This window comes from Apodemus sylvaticus, chromosome 3, assembly GCF_947179515.1.
Source record: "Apodemus sylvaticus chromosome 3, mApoSyl1.1, whole genome shotgun sequence".
Lineage (NCBI taxonomy): Eukaryota > Metazoa > Chordata > Mammalia > Rodentia > Muridae > Apodemus > Apodemus sylvaticus.
In genome coordinates this window covers 162352588-162377824 of record NC_067474.1, presented here as the reverse complement: position 1 = coordinate 162377824, position 25237 = coordinate 162352588, and the positions used below count along the sequence as shown (strand labels likewise).

The 25237-nt window shown below is 39.0% G+C and overlaps 2 protein-coding genes across 11 annotated transcripts in view; one reads left to right on the top strand and one right to left on the bottom strand.

The window, feature by feature from the left end:
- LOC127681612 (zinc finger protein 420-like) overlaps nucleotides 1-25237 on the top strand; it is a 662660-nt gene that overhangs the window by 599816 nt on the left and 37607 nt on the right. The window lies entirely within an intron of this gene.
- Nucleotides 1-25237, bottom strand: part of LOC127681621 (zinc finger protein 260-like) — a 39212-nt gene that overhangs the window by 6840 nt on the left and 7135 nt on the right. The window contains exons 3-4 of the mRNA XM_052178096.1: nucleotides 12697-12789; nucleotides 5297-5369 (exon numbers count right to left, since the gene is read on the bottom strand). Of these exons, the coding sequence (XP_052034056.1) occupies nucleotides 5297-5369; nucleotides 12697-12789 (166 nt within the window). The remainder of the gene's footprint in view (nucleotides 1-5296; nucleotides 5370-12696; nucleotides 12790-25237) is intronic.

Genomic DNA, 25237 nt, shown 5'->3' with positions numbered 1-25237 from the left:
TTGAATCTTGTTTCAAATTGAGGGAAAACCATGGTAACACTTCAGAAAAGTGGAATTCATTATTCCTTATGGAAATGACTTTATTGAACATCTCAGTCTTATAATATAACACTATTTTCTTTCTTTGGAATATTACCACATTTGTATATCAGAATGATAGCTTGCATAGAAAAGTGTGACTTTCAATTCTTGCTTTATTTTTCAAAAACTATAATACACAGGTTATATATAATGTCTATTACAAATTGTCATCAGAACTATAAACCTGAGGCATGAAAAAAATGACAGAGGCAAATGTACTTGCTGTGACTTCAGTCTCATGGGTTTGGAGCTGAACCAGGGATCTAGGGGCATAATGTGTACATAAAAACATGCAGATGAACAATTATATACTTAAAAAATTGAGAAGAATAAAAACATCAAAACAACCCTTCCTTTTTTCCCTATGTAACACCTCATTTCAGGGAAGAGGAAACAGAGGAGATTAACCATTCTTCCTTCTAAAGAAAAGAAGCAAACAAAATTGAAAAAAAATTTTTTTCCAAGCAAATGGACCCAAGAAACAAGCTAGAGTAGGCATTCTAAAGTCCAATAAAACTGACGTTCAATCAAAACACATCAAAAAGATAAGGAAGGACAACACTCCATACTCATGAAAGGAAAAACATCTGACAAGGTGAACTCTCAGTTCTCATAATCCATGTTCCAAATGCCAAGGACACACACATTTGTAAAAGAAAGTTTACAAAAGCTCAAGGCACACGTTTAACTTGACATAATAATAGTAGGAGACTTCAACACCACACACTTGCACCAATGGACAGATGATGCAAACAGAAACTAAACAGACAGTGAAACTAACAGAAGTTATAAACCAAATGGATTTAACAGACATCTAATGAACATTTCACAATAAAACAAACAAAATACCATCTTCTTTTACCTCATGGTATGTTCTCCAAAATTAACCATATAATCAGAAACAACAACAAAAAAAGTAGTCAAATGGTTCACGAAAACTGCAATAATCCTATGAATCCTGTCACATTACCATGGACTAAGAATTGTCTTCAATAATAACCAAAACAACAGAAAGCCCACATACACATGGAAAATCAACACCTCTCTCCTCAATAATAATGTACTCAGGCAAGAATATAGAAAAAAAAATAATGACTTTTTAGAATTTAACAAAAATGAAGGGGCTGGAGGCATGGCTCAGAGGTTAAGAGCACCGACTACTCTTCCAAATGCTCCTGAGTTCAAATTTCAGCAACCACATGGTGGCTCACAACCATCTGTAACAAGATCTGACCTCCTCTTCTGGAGTTTCTGAAGACAGCTACAGTGTACTTACATATAATAAATAAATCTTTAAAAAAAAATGAAGGAATAGCTTAACCAAACTTAATGGTGATAATGACAACAGTGCTAAGAGGAAAATTCATAGCTCTCCATGCATTCTTAAAAAATTGGAGAGATCATACACTGTGACCTCCCCCATCATGAATAGCAGCCAGCAACCTGATCCTCCTGCCTCATTGAAGAACAAGAAGAACCGGTTTCCAGCCTTCAGGGGAGGGACTTGGCCTGTCTTTGTATATTGGGAGACATGAATTAAAGATGGGGAGCTGAACCAGAAGCCATGTTTTTTGTCTCTCTCCACATGTTTTCTCTTGCCACCCATTCCCATACCCATCTCTCCTTCCAGAAAACCCACCGTTAGAATGTAGGAGCTGGACTCTACAATACACTACCAGCTTGACAGCATATCTGAGAGCTCTAGAACAAAAAGAAGTAAATACTCCCAAGAGGAATATAAGTGAGGAAATAATAAAACTCAGAGATGAAGTCAACCAAGTAGAAACACAGAAAATAGACAAAGAATCAACAAAACTGGGAGCTGCTTCTTTGAGAAAATAAAAAAGATGGATTAAACACTCAGCCAGCTAGAGGGCAAAAAGACAGTTTCCAAATTAACAAAATCAGAAATGAAAAAGGAAATAGAAATAGAGGAAACAGAAATAGAGGAAATTTTAAAAAGGCATGAGATCCTATAACAAAAGACTATATTCATCAAAACTTGAAAATTTAGTTGAAATAGGTTGTCTAGACAGGTACCAAGGTCAAGGTCAAGGAGGATCAATTAGGATCAGACAGACCACCTAAACAGTCCCAAAATCCCAAAACAAATAGAAGCAGTCATTACAATCTCCCAAACAAAAACAAAAACAAAAACAAAGGTCCAAGCCAGATGGGTTTAGTGCAGAATTCTATCAGGCCTTATAAGAAGTCTTAATAGCAACACTTTTCAAATTAGTCCACAAAGTAGAAGCAGAAGGAACACTACCTAATTCATTCTATGAAGCCATAATTACACTGATACCTAAACCACTCGACGACCCAACAAAGAAAGAGAAATTCAGACAAATTTCCCTTATGAATATCAATGCAAAAGTACTAAATAACAATACTAGCAAACAAAATCCAGGACCACATCAAAATGATCGTTCACCATGATCAAGAAGGCTTTATCCCAGGGATGCAGGGATGGGTCAATATACAGAAATCCATCAACATAATACACTATATCAACAAACTCAAAGAAAATATTAAATGATCATCTCATTAGCTGCTTAAAAAGCCTTTGAATAAATACAACATTGCTACTTGTTATAAACCTTGGAAATATCAGAAATTCAATGCCCATAATGAAACATAATAAAAGCAATATACAGCAAGCCAATAGCCAACATCAAATTAAATGGAGAGAAACTTGAAGTACTCCAATTAAAATCAGGGACTAAACAACGCTGTCTACTCTTTCGCTGAAAAGATAAAAAAAGAATAGCCTGGAAAACTGGAATACCCAAAACATAATCCACACATCAAATGAGGAACGGAGGAGTGGCCCCTGGTTCTGGAAAGTCTCAGTGTAGCAGTATAAGGCAAAACCAGAACAGGAAAGTGGGAAGGGGTGGGTGGGAAAATAGGGGGAGGGAAGGGGGCTTATGTGACTTTCTGGGAGTGGGAGACCAGAAAAGGGGAAATAATTTGAAATGTAAATAAAAAATATATCGAATGAAATAAAAAAAAAGACTTCACATAAAATTAAAAATAAATAAATAAATAAATAAAAAGATAAAAGAAGTCCTCAAAAGATGGAAAGATCTCCCATTCTCAAGATTGGAAGGATTAATAGAGGAAAAATGGACATCTTACCAAAATCGATCTATAGATTCAATGCAATATCCATTAAATTCTGATTTAATTCTTCATAGAGATAGAACAATTTCCAAATTGATCTGGAATAACAAAAATTCCAGGATGGCAAAATCTATTCTCAATACAATGAGAATTTTGGAGAGAATCACCATCCCTGACCTCAAGCTCTACTACAAAGCAATAGTAACAAAAAACCCCATGGTACTGTTAAAGAGACAGGCAGGTAGGACAACAGAATAGAACGGAAGACCCAGAAAGAAACTCATACACCAAAATACAAAGGGAAATAACCATTTCTAAATTGAGGACTAATTGAGCACCTCACTGGGCAGTATCTCTCTTGACACGAACAGGTTTCAGGTGTAAACACACCCATGATCACTGTGTCACATGCAATTCCCTCCCCCCCAAAAAAATACAGTCCACAGAATTGAAAAGTTCACTAAACTGATGGGCTAAAATTAGGACTCCTCAGCCCCACTTTGGAGAGAGAAGAAAGCAATCAAAGTAGGAAGGGATGGATCTGGGAGGTAAAGAGGATGGGGAGGGTGTGGGGTGGGAGGGGAAGAAGGGATCCTGATCAGGTATTGGGTGAGGAAAATGGACTGAATCCCTGAGGGCCAGCATAAAGAATGGAAACAGGCAACCTCGGGAGGTAGGAGGTTAAAGGGACCTTCCAGAATGCAGAGACCTGGGAGGTGAGGGACACTCAGGACTCAAAGGTAGGAACCTTAGATGAAATGCATGACAGTAGGGAGAAGGAACTTATAGAGCCCACCTCCAGCAGGAATACAGGGTATCCAGTGAGGGAGGAGGTTACCATCCCACAGTCAAAACTCTGACCCATATTTGTTCCTGTCTGAAAAAACAACAGGGATGGAAATGGAGTCTTGAGAAAAAGAAGGTCTATCAACAGGCCCAAAGTGGGATCTAGCTCAAGGGGATGTCCCAAGGTCTGACACTAATACTGAGGCTAAGGAGTGCTCACAAAAAGGAACCTAGCATGACTGCTCTCCAGAAGACCCAACAAGCAGGTGAGAGAGTCAGATGCAGGTATTTGCACCCAACCAATGGACAGAAGCTGCTGAATTTAACCACTTTGGTTAAATTAGGGAAATGTTGGAAGAAGCTGAGTGGGAGGGCAATCCTGTAGGAGTCTCAATTAAGCTGTCTCAATTAAGCTGGACGCCTGAGATCTCGCAAACACTGGACCAACAAAGCAGAATAAATAAGCTGATATGAGGTCCCCACCACATACAGAAGAGGAGGGCTGGGGCTGGTTTCAATCAGAAAAGATGAAGACTAGAGGCACCAGGGAGTCTAGAGGTCTGGTTGGGTGGAGGGTGAGAGAAGGAATGGAATGAGGAACAGTCAGATGGTGGATAGGGAGTATGGAGGAATGAAATCTGGAGTGTAAAAAAATAAATAATAAATAAAAGACAAAAAAGTTGTAAAATTTAAAAAGAAAAGAATACTGCAATCTGCATCTGCTCACAAACACAGAACTGTTAAGGCAAAAGAGAGACACTCTTTCCTCTTTCTGCCATCATCTGTTCCTCTAGTGACGATTAGGATTCAAGACAGTGAGGCTCTTATAGTTTTATCCTTCTACAAATTGTTCTCTTTCATTCATTGCTCAGCGACATCAGTGTCCACATATTTCAATACCCACAATCACAAGCTTTTGTCTGGAACCCTAACAATCTTTGAAAAGCAACTTCTGTGACAAATGAGACTTTCCTTCCACAGTAATATAAGAGTACACAACTCCATCCAATGTAGAAATTAGCTATCGATAGAGTTTTTGAAAATCATTTACAATATATTCTCCTTGAGACCTGCAATCTTCAGTCCATGGAAATTGAATGGCCTAACAGTAGAAAATTCAGTGAAAATAGTATGGTGTTATTTATGTGAAAGTCTTAAACATTACATTTTCTTTATGCCAGAAGAAAATGAAGATCTTAGAAAATAAGCCCTTTAGATAACATTACCACATGTAGATTATAAAACTTTTGAATGGTGTGAATGATAAAGAGATATCTAAAACAAATGTAGACAGCACACTGACCTGTGGAGTGTTTACCAGAGAAGCACTCATTCTTTTTGTTGTTCTTCTCCAAGTTTCAAATATTGGGACTCTTCTTGAAATTTCACAGGGTTTGAAAAGCACAAAGATGAAATTAATACAACCCATTATACACAATGCTATAAAGCACATAAAAATACATTAAAAGCAAAATGGTAACAGAAATCATGTCAATGTTTCTACAGACTTGAGAGCATGGAGCGACAATTTAGTGTGGAAAGGAATATGAGTATAATCTGAGGCTTCTTTCTAACATCAGTTTGCACCAGACAAAAAGAGGGAGCACAGGCATACCTGTGTGCTTAAAAGAAACTTTGTTTTCAATGGGGCATCTGCTATTTCAGAGCCTCAAAACTAATTAAATATTACCATCAATTGACTGCTGAGTGCACTGCCTAGATTTTTCTAGAAAAAAAAAAAGAAAAAAGAAAAAAGAAAAGAAAAAAAAAGAAAGAAAACTAGAAATAGAACTACAATACAGACTGCACTGTTTAGTCATTTTTGTAGATGGTTTTGTGATTGTTCTCTATAATAGTCTCTCTCTCTCTCTCTCTCTCTCTCTATATATATATATATATATATATATATATATATATATATATATATATATATATATATATATGTCCATGTACATATGCATATGCTCTGGAAAGGACACTCCAGAATTACCCAAGTCTCCTTAGAGAGTCTAGCTAGGAAATCAACTCTTTTCATGATTAAAAGTTCCAGGATTCTCGGGAGACTTCTGAGGTTCAGTAACTACTATGATGATTGTGACAGGATAAAATAGATTTCGTTTCAGCATCAAGGTGAGAGCTCAGAAACACAAGGCCAAACTTGGGGGGGAGGAGTGTGTCTTTAAAGTACAGATTTCTGAGCTCATGGACACCTTTCAAAGGGCAGGGCTTGTTTTCCTTTGTACTGAGTTTTATTCATCTCCATATTATTTACACAAAAAATAATCTCACAACCTAATTGATTCTGCATATGTAAATAGATTAAACACATGGGGGATTAATAATGTATCTGAGTTAAGAAATAAACACCACTGGGCAGTGGTGATGCAGGCCTTTATTCACAGCACTTGGGAGGCAGAGCCAGGTGGATGTCTGAGTTCAAGGCCACCCTGGTCTATGGAGTGAGTTCCAGGACAAAGAGGGCTACACAGACAAACCCTGTCTCGAAAAACTAAAAAAAAAAAAAAAAAAAAAAAGAAAGAAAGAAAGAAATAAACACCATTCCTTCAGAGGCATTACTTTGAATTCTATGCTTCATGTTCCCTGTGCCTTAGATCCTGTTTCTCTCTTGCAAGAGTTTAAATGTGACTGAAGTCTGAAGGCTGTCTTGTGTATCTCTCCCGGTGTCTCCCTTTGTCTCTGTGTATGTGTCTATCTGTGTACTTTGTATGTATCTCTCTGATGTCTATCTATATAATAAGTGCAAGATTGTTAAATTTATCTCAGGACGGGCAGTGGTGCTGTATGAATTTAATCCAAGTATTTGGGAGGCAGAGACAGGCAGATTTCTGAGTTTGAGGCCAGTCTCATCTACAGAGTGAGTTCCAGGACAGCCAGGGATACACAGAGAAAGCCTGTCTGGAAAACAAAAAGAAAAGAGAAAAAAAACAAGAAAAGAAAAGAGAACATGCTAGGCATAGGTAAAGAAAGAATGAGCAAGAGAAATACAAGGGACAGCATATTTAAAAAAGATTGCTACAGTTAATTTAAGGCCAAGCAGAGCAAATGAGTGTCTCAGAGAGAAATCAGATTGAATAAGGCAGCTGGGAGAGGAATTTGAGCTGGAACAGCTGAGTTGAACCAGTCAGTTAAGAATGAACAAGAGAATGAACAAGAAAGGGGGGAGCTTATTCAGCAAGAAATTTCAGAGGCTGAAAACATTCTAGGACTAGACAAGATTGTTTAGAGGCCAGAGGCTTCCAGGACTAGGGCAAGGTAAATAGAGAGGCAATAAGCCTCCCAGACAACAAATACAGTACTTGAATGAAAGTTACTTGTACAGCCCTATGGAAAATCTAATTCTGCTTGGTACAAAAGCTTTCTAGAATGTAAGAAGAGAAGAAATATACCTCAGAATACAAAGGAAAAGAAACCGACCAAACAGTACAGAAAAGGTCAATAGTAATTATTCTACTCTTAATCAGGACTAATTCAACACACTGCATCAGTGAGAACGAAATTCAAGGACTAAATATCATTTAGATTGGACAGAATATGTGATTCAGAAAACAAGTGCAGCTTCTGGAGAAAAACAACTCAGCTCAGATCATACACGGTGTCAACAAATGTCATGGTACCATAGACCCTGGTGGTGGCATTCACAGTGTCAAAACTTAGTCTGCAGACTGGGACAGGAGGCACAGGTATCCATGGCCAGACCCAGATTTGGAACCTGTGATCTACAATCTCAATCTGCCAGGAAAGGCATTGCCACTGGTATCACAGTGGCAAGACTATGTGTATATAACAGATAATTTTCTTGTTCAAGCTGAGGCTGAGAGACCCCCAACTCAATGTTTTTAGACCTCTAAACAACTAGCCCAGCACAGGGTAACTTGTTTTTCTGCTTTCACCTTAAGAAAATAGCCCACCCAGTTCTAGTTCCAGTGTTTAACTATACAGTGCCCCAAGGACATTTGCTCCAGATAATCTCTAACCTTCCTTGAGGCATAAACTATTGCCAGACTTCCTCATTCTGTACTTCCCCATTCCGTGCAGGTTCTGTCCTCCACCCCCTTGCCTTGTGATTTTTCCCCTTTAAATACCCCTGACTTCAGTTGCACGGGGTCCTCAGTCCTCTATCCCTGCACGGTGTATGGCTGTGGAACCCAGAATTCTGGATTAAAGAAATCCTCATGCTATTGAGGTCGCGAGACCATTTATTGCGAGTGATTTGGGTGTCCCCTTCCGAGGCGTGGGGTGCTAGGGCACCCTTGGTTTTTGGAGTCTTGCATTTTTTGGTGCATTGGCCAAAAAATTTGCGACTTTCCTTCACATGGGAGAACCAACTCGGAGGTAAAGGGGATCCCTTCTGGAATGTGTGTGTGCCAGCTGGTGTATGTGTCCTGAATGTTTGTACTGCTCTGTTTTCTGTATCTGAGGAGATGCGCATTTTTGGTGGACAGCTGTCCTCTCAGGTTCGTGAGAACCAGAGGACTGTGGTGAGTAGACGTGCTCTGTACCACAGGCTGCGACCCGGGTAGACGTTCCTGGGTATTTTGGGGGAACTCCAGAGACCCTGGAATTCCGATTCCTGACTGAATGTCGGAGAAGACATGATAGTTCTACTGAATTGGAGAACTTATATGCCCTTCCGGCCGTCTGGTTTTCTGATCTGGTTATGTTCGTCTCAGTGGAGGTGAATACTTGTCAGTTTTGTGTGTCTTTGTCTACAGTTTGACCACTAGACGGGTGCTGTGGTTTGTTTTCTGTCTGTCTCACTGTGTGTCAAAGTCTGAGTCTATAAGCCTTTCTGAAATTTTCGGTTTTGCTTACAAGCTTCTAGTGTGGTGCATTCAACTGGCAGCTGCTAGAGAGGAGACCGTGAGGGTCTGGAGGAAGCTTTAGACCTGGGAGAGAGCTGAATAAGGCTCTCCTCCATCTGTAAACAGCAAGTCAGTAATGGTGGAAGCCATGCTTTGCTGAAATCTGTTTTATCTGATCCCTGCTATGTGTGCAGGGACGCCTAGTGTCTGAAACTGGGCCCCTCTGGGGGGAAATTGTGTGATTTTCTTTGCTCTGTGTTCTTGAATCTAGAGGCCTGATGGTGGCAGGGTCAGGCTGTCTATGTGGTGTTGTTTTGTATCGTGTTTTGTGTTCTTGGACTTAGACGGACGATATTATTTTGACTTTGAAAAGCAACTCTTTGGCACCAAAATCAGGTCACATGACTCAATCACGCCTCAAGCGTGCCAACTTAGAACAAAAGGAGAGACAAAATACTTGGGCTCTGACGCCCCCTGAAAAGGAAAACAAGTCTTAACAAGACGCTCAATGTGGCAGGTGCGAGAATTTTGGGTTTAAGTTGATACAAATGGTTTATTTCTTTTATTTTAACTTGTTTAAATTGTTATGATCGATGTGATGTTAAACTTTGTGGTTATATTGTTTCTCTGGGAGAGAGGTCAAAATAAGGGAGACCTCCAGAAGACTAGATTCTAAAATATTAAGTGAAAAAAAATCTGTCTTTGTGATACTAAAATCTTTATAATTGGTATTAAGTTCAAGGCATAAGTTCTTATTTGATACAGGGTTTATTTTGATAGAAAATCAAGGTTTTCATTGGTATAAATACAAAATTTGAAAGTACAGGATTTACACCCAGTTCTTTGTTATTATTACCGATCTGAGATGTTTAAGCCTATGAGTTTAGGGTCAAAAAGAAATATCAGGCTCTGAGTTTATTGTTAGGGTGTTTTCTAGGTTTTAATCAGAAATAGCTGAAGATAGTTTAACAGACAACAGTCCACATTATTTTACATAGATAGTTGGTTTTCAAAAACATCAAAAATCCATGGTATATGATTTTTAAGTCTTAAAAGCTGTGTTAAGCTTTCTATATATTTTCAGGTGGTATTGATAGTTGGTTTTCAAAAACATCAAAAATCCATGGTATACTATTTTTAAGTCTTAAAAGCTGTGTTAAGCTTTCTATATATTTTCAGTTGATATTGGTCACAGATTTCTCATGGCATTGAAGACTGTTAGTCTCATAGACAGCCCAAGCTGTTTAATCCTGAGAATGCTGATATAGATTTAAATAAATGATTTTCAGGTGACATAAAATTTAAAGCCAGGACATAAGTCAATTCTTACAATGTTAATTCTTAAGTGTTAATTCTGACAGTCTTTTAAGATAATACAGATGAAAGGGTTCTATTTAATTGACAGGGATGATAAACTAGGTGTTATGTCTATCTTACAGTTTATAATTTACAAAATGGTAATAATTATGCTCAATTGATAGAGAGGACCACAGAATAGAGCAGGAGAGGACCCGAGACCACCTATCCTGATAACATGGTAGCTCTCTCACTAAGGGTATATTTCCCAGGAGACTAATCAATCTCTTTGACACTGTTTTATTTGTAATACAGGAAGCCAAAGGGATTACCCCCTCAGACAAAAGATAAGAGGCACCTAAAAGACCAACACACCAGACTCCATGGGTAGGTCTCGAGGGCATAGCAGCCCACAAATTTGGCCAAGGTATGTAAGGTTGAGCAGGTACCCGAAGAGTCACCTACAGCTTTTCTAGGGCAACTCATACGGGCATTCTGCCAATATACGTGCTATGAATCCAGGGGCTCAGAATACAAAGCTACTATGACAATGGCTCTTATAGAAAGGGCTAGTAGAGATATCAGGAAAAAGCTTCAGAGGCTAGAAGGATTTGGTGCAGGTTGCTGAGAAGGTCTGTAGAAGGATTTAATATAGGTTGTTGAGAAAGTCTATAGAGAGATTTAGTACAGTTTGCTGAGACAGGGAGACAGAGGAGGAGAAGAAACAGAAAAAGAAAATGACAGAAGAAAGGAAGCTACAGAGAATCCTGGCTATAATAGTTAGAAAAAGCAGAAAAGGGAGACAGAAAAGGACCAGTGTGCATACTATAAGAAAAGAGGCCACTGAGCCAGAGTGTGCCCTAAGAAATAGAAGCCGGGAGCAGGAATTCCCAGGTCTTGGGAAAAGTGCCTCCAAATGGCAAACCAAGGTGTTAGCCCTGGGTGAAGACAGCAACTAGGGGAGATGGGTTTTCTGACCACCTCCCCCAACCCAGGATAACTGTGAGAGTGAAAGAGAAACCCACTCAGTTCTTGGTGGACACAGGGGCTCAACACTCGGTCTTCCAAACCAATGGCCCTGTTTCCAAGAAAAGATTTTGGATCCAAGAAGCCCCTGGCACCAAAATGTATTCATGGACTACCCAAAGAACAGCGGACCTAGGGATGGGATGGGTAGCCCATTCATTTAGGGTCACCCCAGACTGTTCCTACTCTCTCTTTGAGTAAGACATACTCTCCAAAATGGGGAGGGGGGCAGATATACTTCCTGCCCAACAGGCTGCAGCTAACTGGCCCAAAAATAGAGACTGACCCCTGCTGAAAATTGTTAAAGAGACCTTAACTAAATTGACCTTGGAGACTGGCTCAGGCTGGGTGGTGCCTCTCCCCTTGTTTCTGAAGAGCCCCTACCATTTTAACCTGACCCCCTAGAGATCCTCTGTGATACCCCAACTCCTTTGGTGTCCACTGGGCCCTCTCAGGAGGTGTCCCACAATATGAGATTTGCCTTAAAAGCTCCAGGCACGCCAGAGACTCCTCACTGCTTCCAGATAGGTGACTGAATCTGTATAAGAAGGCTTCAGGAACTGTTGCTGGAACCCTGATGAAAGAAACCCTCACCAAATTGACCACAGAGACTGGTGTTAATGATTAGATAGCTCTCCTACCCTTTGTTCTCTAGGTTCAAGACGCTTGAGTGGGTGAGGCAGTGAGCATGGAAGGCCTACTCAGGAGAAAGAGACTTGCAAGTCATTTCCAAGTTGGAGGTTTCGGTCTATGTTAGATGCCACTGTGCAGAATACCTTGAGACTTGATGAAAAGGCCCTTATCTTGTACTCTTGACCACCCTGCTTTCTGCTTTGATGAGACCCTTTGCAATTTTACTCCTTTTGCTTACAATTGGAACCTGTGTGACTAACCGGTTAATAGCTTTTATTACGGAAAAGTATAAGTGCTGTGCAGATTCTTATGCTACATCAACAATATCAGAGATTAGAGCAGGACAATCCAGAATATATAGAGTCAGAGATTTAGTTCTATAGTTCTAGTATTTGAACTATTAACAAGAGAAGGAGTGGGCAATGAGAGACCCCCAACTCAATGTTTTTAGACTCTAAACAACTAGCCCAGCACAGAGTAACTTGTTTTTCTGTTTTCAGCTTGAGAAAGATAGCCTACCCTGTTCTAGTTCCAATGTTTAACTATATAAACATTGTCTTACAAGGTCAGCCCCTCAGGAAATAAAATAGATTAAACTGAGAATCAGGGAGGTCATAGACACTAGGAGGGAATCAATTACTAATAATTTGTGTCATGTGTAAATGGCCTTGCCACACCCTGATGCTGATTTCAGTGTGTCTAAAAGAAATTTGTTTCAATGGGCATCTGCTAATTCAGAACCTCAACACTAATAAATTATTAACATCAATTGATTGCATGGGAAGTCCATATTGTCACATCTAATATTCTCAATGAAAATTTCCAGAATCATTAATGAAATAGCATCTGGAAAAACCAAATTCATGTGCTATTTCAACTGACAGGTGAGCCCCACCCCACCGCTTGTTCATTCCTTCTAACATACCTGGAACCTTTGTTAGAGTCTCCTTGACCTTTAGCATCCAGGGCTCTTAGATTTGATTTATAGTTATGAAGATTTGGCTGAGTATATGGAGACCTGAAAATGGGACAATATTGTTTAGAAAGAACCTGGAACATTTCATGGTACAAAAATATAAGATGCCAGCACCAGGCAAAAGGATAACAATGGAGGAAAGAGGTGATATCATGAAAATGTCTCTCCTTTTTTTTTTTTTTTTTGAGGATTTCAGATTACCCTATGTGATGTGAGAATCAGTCACTCAGTTAACACACATACAGAGTCCTTTTTCCAGCAACATGGAGGTGGAACAAGAAAGAATGTAAGAAAACTATTGTGACACACAGAATCCAGACTTCTCCAACAAGAGGTCTCTGGGACAAAAGCCCTGAGTGCAGTGGTCTAAGCATTCCCACACCTGCAAGAAGTCCACATTGAGGAACTCAACAAACCATGAATGTTCAAGGGCAGAGTGCTTTTCATGAACCAAGGAGACATTTTTCTTAAGTAAGTAAGCAATCATAATTATGTCACAGGTACTGTCAAATTTTGTCTTAATCCATAGCAAGTTTTCTACTTATAAAAATATCTTGGCCTGATATCAGCATCTCACAACATTCTGTGCAAAAACAAGGAAGGATTCAAAGACATTCAGGAGGCAGGGCTAACTGAAGAGCCTGTTAACATATTAATCAAGACCTAGTTGAGTAAATGGTTTCTTTTCTCCTGGTTATCTCCTGGCTCCCCTCTAACCCGTGCTTACCTTCAATTTGCCCTCCCTCTCTTGGTCAGGATGTAATATTTTATAAAGACTGCCCACATGGTGGAATTGGGTTTCCTCTGGTGACACTCAGGGTTAACAGAACCTATGATATATCTTTTCCTCAGCCATACCTTGCTGCAGTCCTGTCTTCATTTATAATTCAAACTTAAGGAATAGCATTAATAGGCTCTGAAGACACATTTCTGAATGCTGCACTTACATCAAAGACTGAATATACCTCAGTATTAAATTAATGGAGAGTATAACTGCTGGGTTAATGTTAACCATATGATGGTGCTTTATAACGAAAATTTTCTTTCTTTCTTTCTTTTTTTTTTTTTTTTTGGATTTGGTTTTTTTGAGACAGGGTTTCTCTGTATAGCCCTGGCTATCCTGGAACTCACTCTGTAGACCAGGCTGGCCTCGAACTCAGAAATCCGCCTGCCTCTGCCTCCCAGAGTGCTGGGATTACAGGTGTGCGCCACCACCGTCCAGCAATGAAAATTTTCTAATTCAATCAAATCGCACTGGTCCTCCATATAATAAATATCACAAAGCTCTCTCAGGATGCTATTCAGTTAGTTGCCTGGACAAAGGGAAATGAAATGGCAAATGGGAAGCCAGGGGAGTTAAGAAAGCATGAAGGGATTTGAATTCAAGGAGTTTTATTAAGGCTTTTATGTCCCTCCCCCCTCAGCACTGAGCTGAGCTTTTCAGCCCATTCTGTCAGCCTCCCTTATTCCTGGCCACCAGCCCCCAGCCTTCCCAGTGTGTTATCCCTGGCCTTTGTTCTTCTGAGAACAATACAGCTGCTTTCACCTGGAAATTAAGGCAGCCTCAGGGTAGTCTAAGTGGGAAGGGGTGGGAAGGAGGACAGGGGGAGAGAAGGGGGCTTTTGGGACTTTCGGGGAGTGGGGGGCTAGAAAAGGGGAAATCATTTGAAATGTAATAAAAAATATATCAAATAATAAAAAATAATAAAAAAAAAAAGGAAAGAAAAATAAGAAAGGATGTTAAAATGTATCTGCCTTTGCATTTCCCTCAGACAACTGTCCTGGAGGATTCCACTGTAAAACAATATGTAAAAAATAAAATGGTCTATTGAGTCTGGAAAAAGAAAAGAACTCATACTGAAGACAAACCCTATAAAAGTAATGAATGGGGTAAAGCCTTGACACATCATTATCATTTAAATGTCATGAAAGAATTTATACTGAAGAGAAACATTACAAATATAAGCAATGTTAATAACATCAGGTGCATCTGTAGACAGCTAGAAGTGACTTCACAGCCAGCTCCTCCATCCAGTGAGGAGACTCCTCATCTGTAGGCAACAGCACTGCTCCTGCATCTGTTGCCGTGGCACCCACCATGGCACCACTTCCCTTTCATGTGCTTCACATGCCTTATGGACTGGATAAAAAAGTCTTCCCCTGTCCCACATCCCCTTCTCTTCTTACATCTCACCCCCTCTCAGAGGCTGCTTCTGGCAATAAAACCTCCCACATGAGACCTGAAGCTTGGTATGTCTGGGATTTTTCCTGCCTGTTTTAACAAATATGAAGAAGACTTTTCACAGAACTTCTCAGAATATTTAAAAGAATGCATCCTGGAAAGAAACCCTATAAATAAACAATGTGATAAAGCCTTCAAATGTTGTTAGACATGACAAAAGCCATACTGCAGAGAAATCCTGTTAATGTATTCAGTTTGGTAAAATGGTACTTCCAAGAGTGACTTTATACAAGAGTGCAAACTTTAGTGTGTAACAAGTCTGTTAGAGATTTTTGCATACCTCTTAAATATTTAGGAACTGGAAAAAAATATACTGAAAGGAATAAATGTCTATAAAGGAAGTGGTAATATCTCTAGGTAAGACAGTTACATCAGGTCAAACATAATTGTTGATTCTGGAGAACAAGAGTTTGATAAGTGTCAACAAAATATTCACACATTTTGATCTCACTCTTGATTTTGTTTGCACTTGCAAACTCATATGGAAAAATGCCCTAGGAATTTAATCAAAAAGGCAACCCTTTTAGATTTCACAATTGTCTTCAATGACATGAAATAACTCAACCAAGTGTGAAGCTTTATGGGTATGTATCAGAGCTCTTTCTGTTGTGTGATAAAACACAATGTCTATGGCAACTAATAAAAGTGTTCCATTTGGTTTAGTGTTGAGAGGGATATGGGGTCACCAAGAAGGTGGCATCCCAACAAGTGTCACATAGAGCAGCAAAAACGGGAAGCTCAGAGATGACTTCCAAACCTGAAGAATGAAGCAGAGACTGGGACCTAGAAATGGTGGATGGATGTAAAACCTCAAGCCCACTCCAAGTGATACATTGCTTCCAGCAAGGCAGCATTTCCTAAATCTTACCGAATAATACAACCAACAAGGAAGGATGGACTTTTCTTACTTAAAATCTACATGCATGGTTTCTGTTACATGAACAAATTCATGATGAAGAAAAATCTCATAGCTAGGCTTTTAGATGTCTTAACAGGAATGAATGCATTCACAAGGAAATGTAGGAATGAAGAGAAAAACACTATTCATGTGACCTTTTGATATGGTTTACCATGTTCACTCAAGTGCAGTGAAGGTGATCACCAATTGTTGCTGGAGTTTGTGTTTTTCAGTATTTGAAGTAGATATTAAAGTTTAATGTATGTGAGGCAATTCCATGTATAGAACTTTATTAGGCCATTGTTATTTATATTCCTTCCGTGGGTCCTGGTCATCTTCTTTAGCATTTTCACTTGGTGATCTGTATTTTTTTCTGCAGTGTATAAAATGGATGTTAATCATCTATGTGGTCCATTGTTAGTTTAAATATCACACGTTAACACTCAAATTTTCAAGTAAGGGTGTCTGTGAAGGGTGGTGTGTGGTTATTCTTGGCTTTGTTTTTCAGATTTTCACAAAATCCGAAAATGTAAGTCAAGGCTACAGGTGAACTCTTTATTTTCATGTGACAGCCTCCTGAGTACAATTCCAAGGTCAAGGTCTTGGAATTGATATTAAAAGGAAAAACTGAAACTTCAACAATTAGTTAGAATGAATCCAGATGAAACTGTGGTACCTTTTACTAATGTAGAGATTTCCTAATTATGGGCACAAGATGAACCTTGGTAAACAATATGCAGTAATTTCTTGGAGAGATTAACAAAAGATCTAGTGTCTTCAGTTCATAAAAAGACCTACTTGGATTCTTCCTTATATAATGAAGGAATTGCAGTATCGGGAGCCCCTACATTTTACACTGAAGCTAATAAATCAGGAAACACAGGATATAAATCATAAGATATAAGTAATGTGGCTGAGACTCTCTATACATCAGTTCAATCATCTGAATTATGTGCAATACTCATGGTATTGTTAGATTTTCAAGAGTCTCTTTTTTTTGGGGGGGCGAGGTTCGAGACAGGGTTTCTCTGTGTAGCCCTGGCTGTCCTGAAACACACTTTGTAGACCAAGCTGGCCTCGAACTCAGAAATGCCTCTGCCTCTGCCTCCCAAGTGCTGGGATTAAAGGTGTGCACCACCACAGCCAGCCTCAAGAGTCTCTTAGTGACTGACTCTCAAAATACAGAAGGTATTGTTTTACAAATAGAGCTGCAGAACTTATTCAGGATGATTCTGAATTGACTTCACTGTTTATTCAGCTACAACAAATGATCACTAACAGGAGTCACCCACTATATACACCTCACATGTTTGTCAGGTCCTCTGGCACCAGTTAATAATGAAATTGACCAGCTCTTGAAGGGAAGTATACTAGAGGCTTTGGAATTTCATAAAAATCACCATGTTACCAGCAAAGATTTAGAGAAAGAATTCTCTTATCACTTGGCAACAAGGCAAGGAAAATGTGAGGCAATGTCCTACCTGCTCATTATATAACCAAACTCCATTACCTACAGGAACCAACCCTAAGGATACCCAAAGAAATGATATTTGGGAAATGGATGTTTTTCACTTTACAGAGTTTGGTAAAGTGAAATATGTGCATACTATAAACACATATTCAGGATATAAATGGGCAAATGCTGATTCTGTAATTACACACTAGTTAGAAGTCATAGCCTTTATGGGAATACCCATACAAATGAAAACAGACAATGGTCCAGTATAAAACTCTGATAAGATGAAGTGAATTTTTACATATTATAATATAAAATATGTTCCAGGAATATCACATAATCCTACAGGACAAGAGATGGTAGAAAGATCTCATCAAAATCTAAAGAAGATACTTAACAGGCAAAAATAAATAAATAAATAAATAAATAAATAAATAAATCACTGGAGATAGAATACATAGTGCTTTATTATCTTAACTTTTTTAAGTGCTAATGAACAAAACACTACAGATGATGAAAGACATTTGTAGAAAAACTACTGAACTAACCATACAGGTTGTGATTGAAATGCTTAAAGTGTGTCTGAAAACTCTTGTCAGTATTTCTAGGTGTGAGAACATACTTAGAATCCATGTTATTTCATTCCACCTGCAGAAACAGTGCTTGTATTTCCCATGTGTATTGTACTTTGTTGCAGAAAAACATATCATGCAATGGCTCCATTTACATGGCAAATATCATATATTTGTTCAATATGATAAACTTGGCATCATATCTCTTATAGCCATTCTCTAATGTACACTGTTCAGAAGCAAAGTGTTGCTTTCTAACCTACTCCTCCTTCAGGACGGACTTGTCTCTGCTTTACATGCATGTGAAACTTTGAGTGAGATCCTTTACCAATTGAAACTTATCTGAACATATTTTAAAGGTAGAATGTTACAACTCAGCTCATAAAAATCTGTCTAAAACTTCATGAGATTGCTAAACCATTGTAGGTTACATTAATACAGACTGATCATGCTAGAAGTTTAGGAGAATCTAGATACTGAGAAATTAATGTTCGGATCTTACAGAAACAAAGAGCTTGTTCCTGTGATTTTATCCTCTCTTAGATCTGCCTTCTTCCTGCTTTCTCTACAAGCCTCCAACAAGTACATCCACTGTTAGCTAATAAATGGACTCTTAACTGAAGAAGATAAAAAATTCTTCAATTCCCTAAGCCTTGTGCTAAGACCTTCCCATACATACGCAGAAGCAATTAATCCAAATTTACACAATTTTGAGATTCAATTTGTTCATTTTCATTTTGTTCTGTTTAGTTTTGTGAATGTTCTTCCTGCATGTGTATGCATGTGACTCAGTTGCATTCTTTGTATCAATGGACATCAGAATAGGAGGTGAGATTCCCACAAACTGGAAGTATAGGTGGTTATGGAACATGGTGTGGTGCTAAAAACCCAATCCTGGTCCTGTGCAAGAACAACAAATGCTCTTCAAATCTCAACCATATCTGAATACGTAATATACAATCCAATTTATTTTACTAATGAATGAGTCTTGTTTAATGACCGTGAACTATTTAGAGTGGGAACATGTTCTTTCTACATCACATCAGAGTGACCAGTGATGAGTATTAAGATCTGGGTCCCATGGTTATACTTTACATTAAGAAAATGGTGGAATCTGATACAATTCACTTTCCTTCTATAGTAGGCTTCTTGGTTGAGAGGATACTGGATAACAGCATTTTGCTGTATTATAAATTCCTTCACAATTAGGGTGCCTCCTCATAAGAGTTCATACCTAAATACATTCTCGATATGATAAATCTTCATTTCTCACATTAAATGAAAAGATAATAGTCTCCAGCTCTGAGATTCATGGATACAAAACATTTTTATCATACATAGGGATCATTCCTAATTGGTAAAATGTTCATATGAAGGGTCAGCTTTCCTGTAACATACTCAGGATTCACATTTCCTCTCATGCTCTTTCCTATACTGTTTCTTGTGTCCTATGCAAAACTTCCAGATGCTCTCAAGAATGTAAGAAAATAATAAAGATATAGAGACACAAAGCTAAAGCATACAGTACAGAAAAGGTCAACAGTGATTTTCCCACTCCAATTTGGCCTAATTCTACACAGTGCATCACTGAGAACAAAATTCAAGGACAGAAAAACATGTAGAGTGGAGAGAATATGTGACTCAGAAAGCTAGTTCACCTTTTCAAAAAAGCAACTCACATCAGATCATTCACTCTGTCATCAAACATCTTGGACTCCCTGGTGAGTAGCATTCATAATGTCAAAACTGATTTGCAATCTGGGGCAAGGGCAGAGTTATCAATAGTCATACCAGACTTGCATCCAGTTTGCAACAATCTCAATATGCCAGGCAAGGCATGGCCACTGCTATCATAGTGGGAAGACGATCTGTGGGTAACAGAATTTTTTCTGGTTCAAGCTGAGACCAGCTCCACAGGAAAAAAAATACATACGTTACACTGGGAATCTGCCTAAAATCCAATAAGGAAGGTTACAGGCCCTAGGCGGGAATCCACTATTGATATCTGCTAAGTGTATAAATGTCCTACGTCTCACCGATATCTGAGGCTGCTTTCAGTCTGGGTAAAAGAAACTATTTTCAATGGGCAACAGTTATTATAGAAATTCAAAACTAAATATCACAATCAACTCATTGGTGACTGCACTGGCTATAATGAGAAACTGATAACACTACATTTAATATTACTCAAAATGAAATTTTCCAGAATCATTATTGAAATAGAATCTGCCTAAACCAAATTCCTGTCTTCTTCCTACTAACAGGGGAGACCTGTTAGCATTCTGTCTGAATTCTACCTCCACAGTTACTTGGCAACAGCCAGGAATGCTCCTGCCCAGAGTTACCTGGCAACAGCCAGGTAGGCTGACTCACTATAAAAGGGGCTGCATGACCCTCCCCTCTCTCTTGATCTCTTGCTTCCTTCTTGCTTCCCTGTTGCCCTCTGGGGCACTTCTCTTCCCGCCTCCCTTACCCATTCTTTTTGCCCTATCTCCACGTGTTCATGGCTGGCCTCTACTTCTCTAGTCTCTCCAGCTCTCTGCCTTTCTCTGCCTCTCCTACCCTCTTACCCCCCACTCTGTGCCCTGAATAGTCTACTCTATGCTAAACCATGGTGTGACTGGTCCTTCAGGGGGAAAGGGATGGCTTGGCATGGTCTGAGGACCTCCCTTCGCCCATACCTCACCATACCCCATTGAACATATTCTTTCTCTCTTTACCTATACATAGAAAATCAGTACCCACCCGAGCCCTTGCTAAATCCCTCTATCAATCACACCTGAGTCCTTGGTTACAGTCTCCTTGGCCTTTACCATCCAGAGATCTTACCTAAGATTGAAGGGTGAGCACATTAGACTGAGCAGAGGGACACCTGAATATGGGAAAACAGTGGTCACAAAGAACCTGGAATTTTTCATAAGTAAAAATCAAAGATGCCAACAACTGGCAAAAGGATATAAATGAAAGAAAGGAAAGATACCACAGAAAATGTCTCTTTTTCTCTGAAGATTTCAGGTGACTCTGAGAAGGGTGAGTCTCCTTCACACCATTCACACACATTCTGAGTCCATTTCCAGGAACCCAGCAGAGATGCAAGAAGTCTGCAAGAAATCTATTCTGATCCAAAGATTCAAGACACCTGAACCCCAACAAGACCTGTTTCCAACAAGGGCTGGTCAGGACCTTGTGAGGTCTCAGGTCAAAGGGCTAACTGGAGTGCCTGTGAACATATCACTGTGGGCATTGCTGGCTGGATGCTTTCTTGGCTCCTGGTTCTTCTCTTGCCCAGGCCTATAACCTCTCTTCTCTTCCTCCGTACCCCTTTCCCACCTGTCATGAGCTGGTTATATGTAGACCCAGCCAGATACCTCTGGCTGTTTTCTCCCTCAGAATGTAAAGCCCAAAATTAACTTAGAAGCACCACCTGCCCAAGAACCAGGTACCTTCCTGAAATACTGCCCTGTGCAATACAAAGGAAAACAATAAAGAGTCATGGGAAACTACAATGGACTATATGATTGTCAATCAAACTCCCTGTACCATGTGTCAAAAGTCCATTTTTTAGTCAGGATGTAATTTTTATTAAAGCTTGCTTACGTGCTAGGATTGTTTTTGTCTGGCGACACTCAGAGTTACCAGAACCTACAATATATCTTCCACTCTGCCATACCTTACTACTACCATGTCTTCCTGTTTCATTCAGTCCTAAGGTGTAACACTAATATCTAAGCCCATGAAGACACATTTCTAAATGGAATACTTACATCAGAGAATTCCCATACCTCACTGTAAAATCAATTGACAGTATAAATTATACTGTCACAATAAATATGAATATCTATACTCAGTGTGAAGGTGCTTTACAATGTACATTTTCTGATCCAATCAAATCTGCAGTGGATTCTCATATGACTAATATCTACAAAGCACTCTGGGGTTGCATATGAATTCATTCTCCTGGCAAAAGGCTACTCTCTCAAAGTGGCAAATGGTGGAACACAAGAGTTAAGAAAGAATGGATGAATTTGAATTTGAAGAGCTCTGTTAAGACTTTACCTAAGAGAATCTCCATGTACAAATTACAGATACTGCATATGATGCACAAGGTTATTTTAGAGGAATGTTCAGGACATCATAGCGTTGATTAAAACCTTACACTGAACCCTAGTTCATATTGTTATGCCCAGATATTGAAACCACAAAGATCACCAGGACTTGACTGATGCTTTTCATACCGGTGCATATTCCTGCTCAGTATGTAAATCTGCCGTGATACAGGAGGTTAGCTGACTAAGCAGGATTCTTTCTCTTGAGGGGAAAGTACTCAGAAAATAATGTAGTAGGGCCAGTAAGTCCCAGCAGCTGTAGCTGGCTGGATATGTCTCAAAATGAGACCTGTTTTTTTGTTTGTGTTTTTTGTTTGTTTTGTCTAAAATTACATCTATGGCCTTCCACTCAGGTTTCTCATACCTCAATAGGATCTCAAACTTCCTGACAATTGTAAGACATGCACCACAGAATAGTGAGTTTGGCAACAAAAAAATGCACCTGTGTCACACACCTGCTTTACCCCTGCCAGTTTCTCTGAACGGGCAGGTTCCAGGACAGACTCTTCACAGGTGACTCTCTAGGAAGGCCCACACAGCAACTGTATCTTGCAGAAATTTTTGAGTATCTCAAATACTTGGGTCTAGTTTCCCCCAGGACTTCCTGACCATGAGGACAGCCAAGACACAGAGAGTGATGGAATTTCCTGTCACTATTGCCTGGTTCCTTGGGACAACTCCTTCTGGAGGCACCCAATATACTGCAGCTTCCTGTTACATGTTTCTTCTGAACCCACCTGCTTAGGACTCTTTTAATGAATTAGCTTTCCAGTACCTCTCATCTGGGTTTGTTTGTTTGTTGTTTTGATTGATTGTTTTTCCTTGCTTGCTTACTTCATTGCTTGTTTCTTGTTTTCCTAAATGCATCGAATCAGGCAAGAATACCCTCCCCACACCAAGGAACCACTCCCCCAACTCTTTTGCAGGCAGCTTTCCACACAACTACTGCAGTGCACACAGCTTCCCCACAAGCTTGCTGCCATTTCAGACCAGAACTGGATGTAGTATGACAATGCACCTGGGTTCTGACCCATTCAGATCCAAGTTATGTTGCAGAAATTCTCACACTGAGATACCAAACTCCTGGGCTAAAAACGCAACTGAAATAAAAAAAAAAAATTGAACCTCTAAATTAAGATACTCACAACTTATGTCCATAACAGAGTAAAGCTAAGATAAAATGTCCTAGTCTCAAAATATAGACCGTATGTGTGAGTGTGTGTGTATGTATGAATGTATGTGTATATATGTGTATATATGTATATATATATATATATATATATACACCCTAAGGAGAACAATTTATATGATATCCAAGACAAGGAACTGAAAACCCAGACTTATAATCAACAGAAATCAGAGAAGACAGGGACAAAATGATTAGTGGACAAGAAAATAATAACAGATATCTGAAAGAACAGAGGACAACTTAGGATAGGAAAATTGAATTCAATAAGTAGGTAGAAATAACCCCAAAAAATGAAATGAAAAGGGAAATGAAAATGCTGTGAGCTGATGAAAAATAACTCTAAACCTTCCTGAGGGAAACAAATATCAGGCTTGAAAACATGGTATAATTGCTGGAATACCTCAGTCAAAGAAAATGATGAACTGAAATAATGGCACAATATTACTTACTGCTTGTAGTGTGGGGGTGGTGTAAAATGGAGAAATGCCTTGGAAAAAATCTCCAGAATTTTCTAAAAGCAAATAAACAAACCACAACTACAAATAGAACTATAATAAATAATACATTGTTTAACCATTTGTTCATAGATGGATTCCCGATTGTTCTCTATACTTTTCAATGTACATACATGTGTATCTGGGAAGGCTAGGGAACAGAGACTCCAGAATTACCCAAGTCTCTTTAGAGATTCTAGATAAGAAAACACGTCTTTTTATGATTGTAATGAGGCACAGGTTTCTCAGAAGACTACTGAGGTTCAAAACTGTTATGATGATTCATCATGGAAGTGAGAGTTCAAAAACACAAGCCCAGACCTTGGAGTCTGTCCTCAAAGTGCATGGTTCTGAGACCATGGACACCATTCAGGTGGCAGGGACCTTTATTTTCCACAGACGTGAGTTTTATTCTTTCCCATATTATGCTAACTCAAAAAAAAAAAAAAAAGATTGCACCTGCTAATTGATGCTGCATATGTGAATAGATTAAACATATTGATGATTAATAATACATCTAGCTGAGTTACAAAAAGAAATGAAACTCATTCCCTTAGAATTATTTATCAAAGAGTTCATCAAAATTGCAATTCTCTGCTTTGTGTTCCCTGTGCCTTCCATCCTGTTGGTTGTACAAGTTTGAATCTTGAATACCTCAAGGCAGTCTTCTAAATCTATCTCTGTGTATGTATTCTCTGTATGTGTGTGTGTGTGTGTGTGTCTATAGTGTACTCTGAACGTGTCTCTCTGTTGTCTGTTTCTGTCTTTCTAGCTGGACTTAAGAAAAAGCTTTGCAGACTTTATGAAACAGCAAGAAAAACATCACATAGGGAAGGAATGAGATACTGTACAGAGAAATCATTAAAGGATTAGGTCACTGCCTTCAACTGAGCAAGATAGAAGACCTACACAAACAGGAATACACCTGCCTCAGTTTACTGAATACTGAGATTAGGCCAGCAGCACTTCCTTATTTTATGTCTATGGAGTCATACAATGTAATCACACTTTGGATACCTGGACAACATAATTTATATTCTAGAAAACATTATTTCACTGTCCATTTACACTAACACAACACTAACATCCTAAGAACTAGAAACATCCATAAAATGTATTTTTATCTGTGGAGGGCAAAAAGAACCTGTGGTCAAAGATAACCACTACGGAAAACAGGAATGTAAAACTACAGGGTTTTCTCTTAAATGGAAGAGAAGTACACCCTTTTCTGACACGAAATGGGGAAATGGATGTAGTAAATAGTTTAGTGACATATGGCATATATAGTGCCAGGCCACACATGAAAGTCCCAGACTATTTATCCAAGACTCTTCCTCCCTAGAGCATTATTTTTCAGTTAATAGAATACAAGCTTAGAAGAGATGTCACAGGCACTTTATAGTTTAGTGACTTCTACACTGTGTGTTTGATCCTCCTCAAAGGATTCAGTCCATGAAACTGTATGTCCTCAGAGTAAAAAAAAATTCAGGGAAAATATAATGGTTCCATATATGTGAAAGACCTAACCATTAA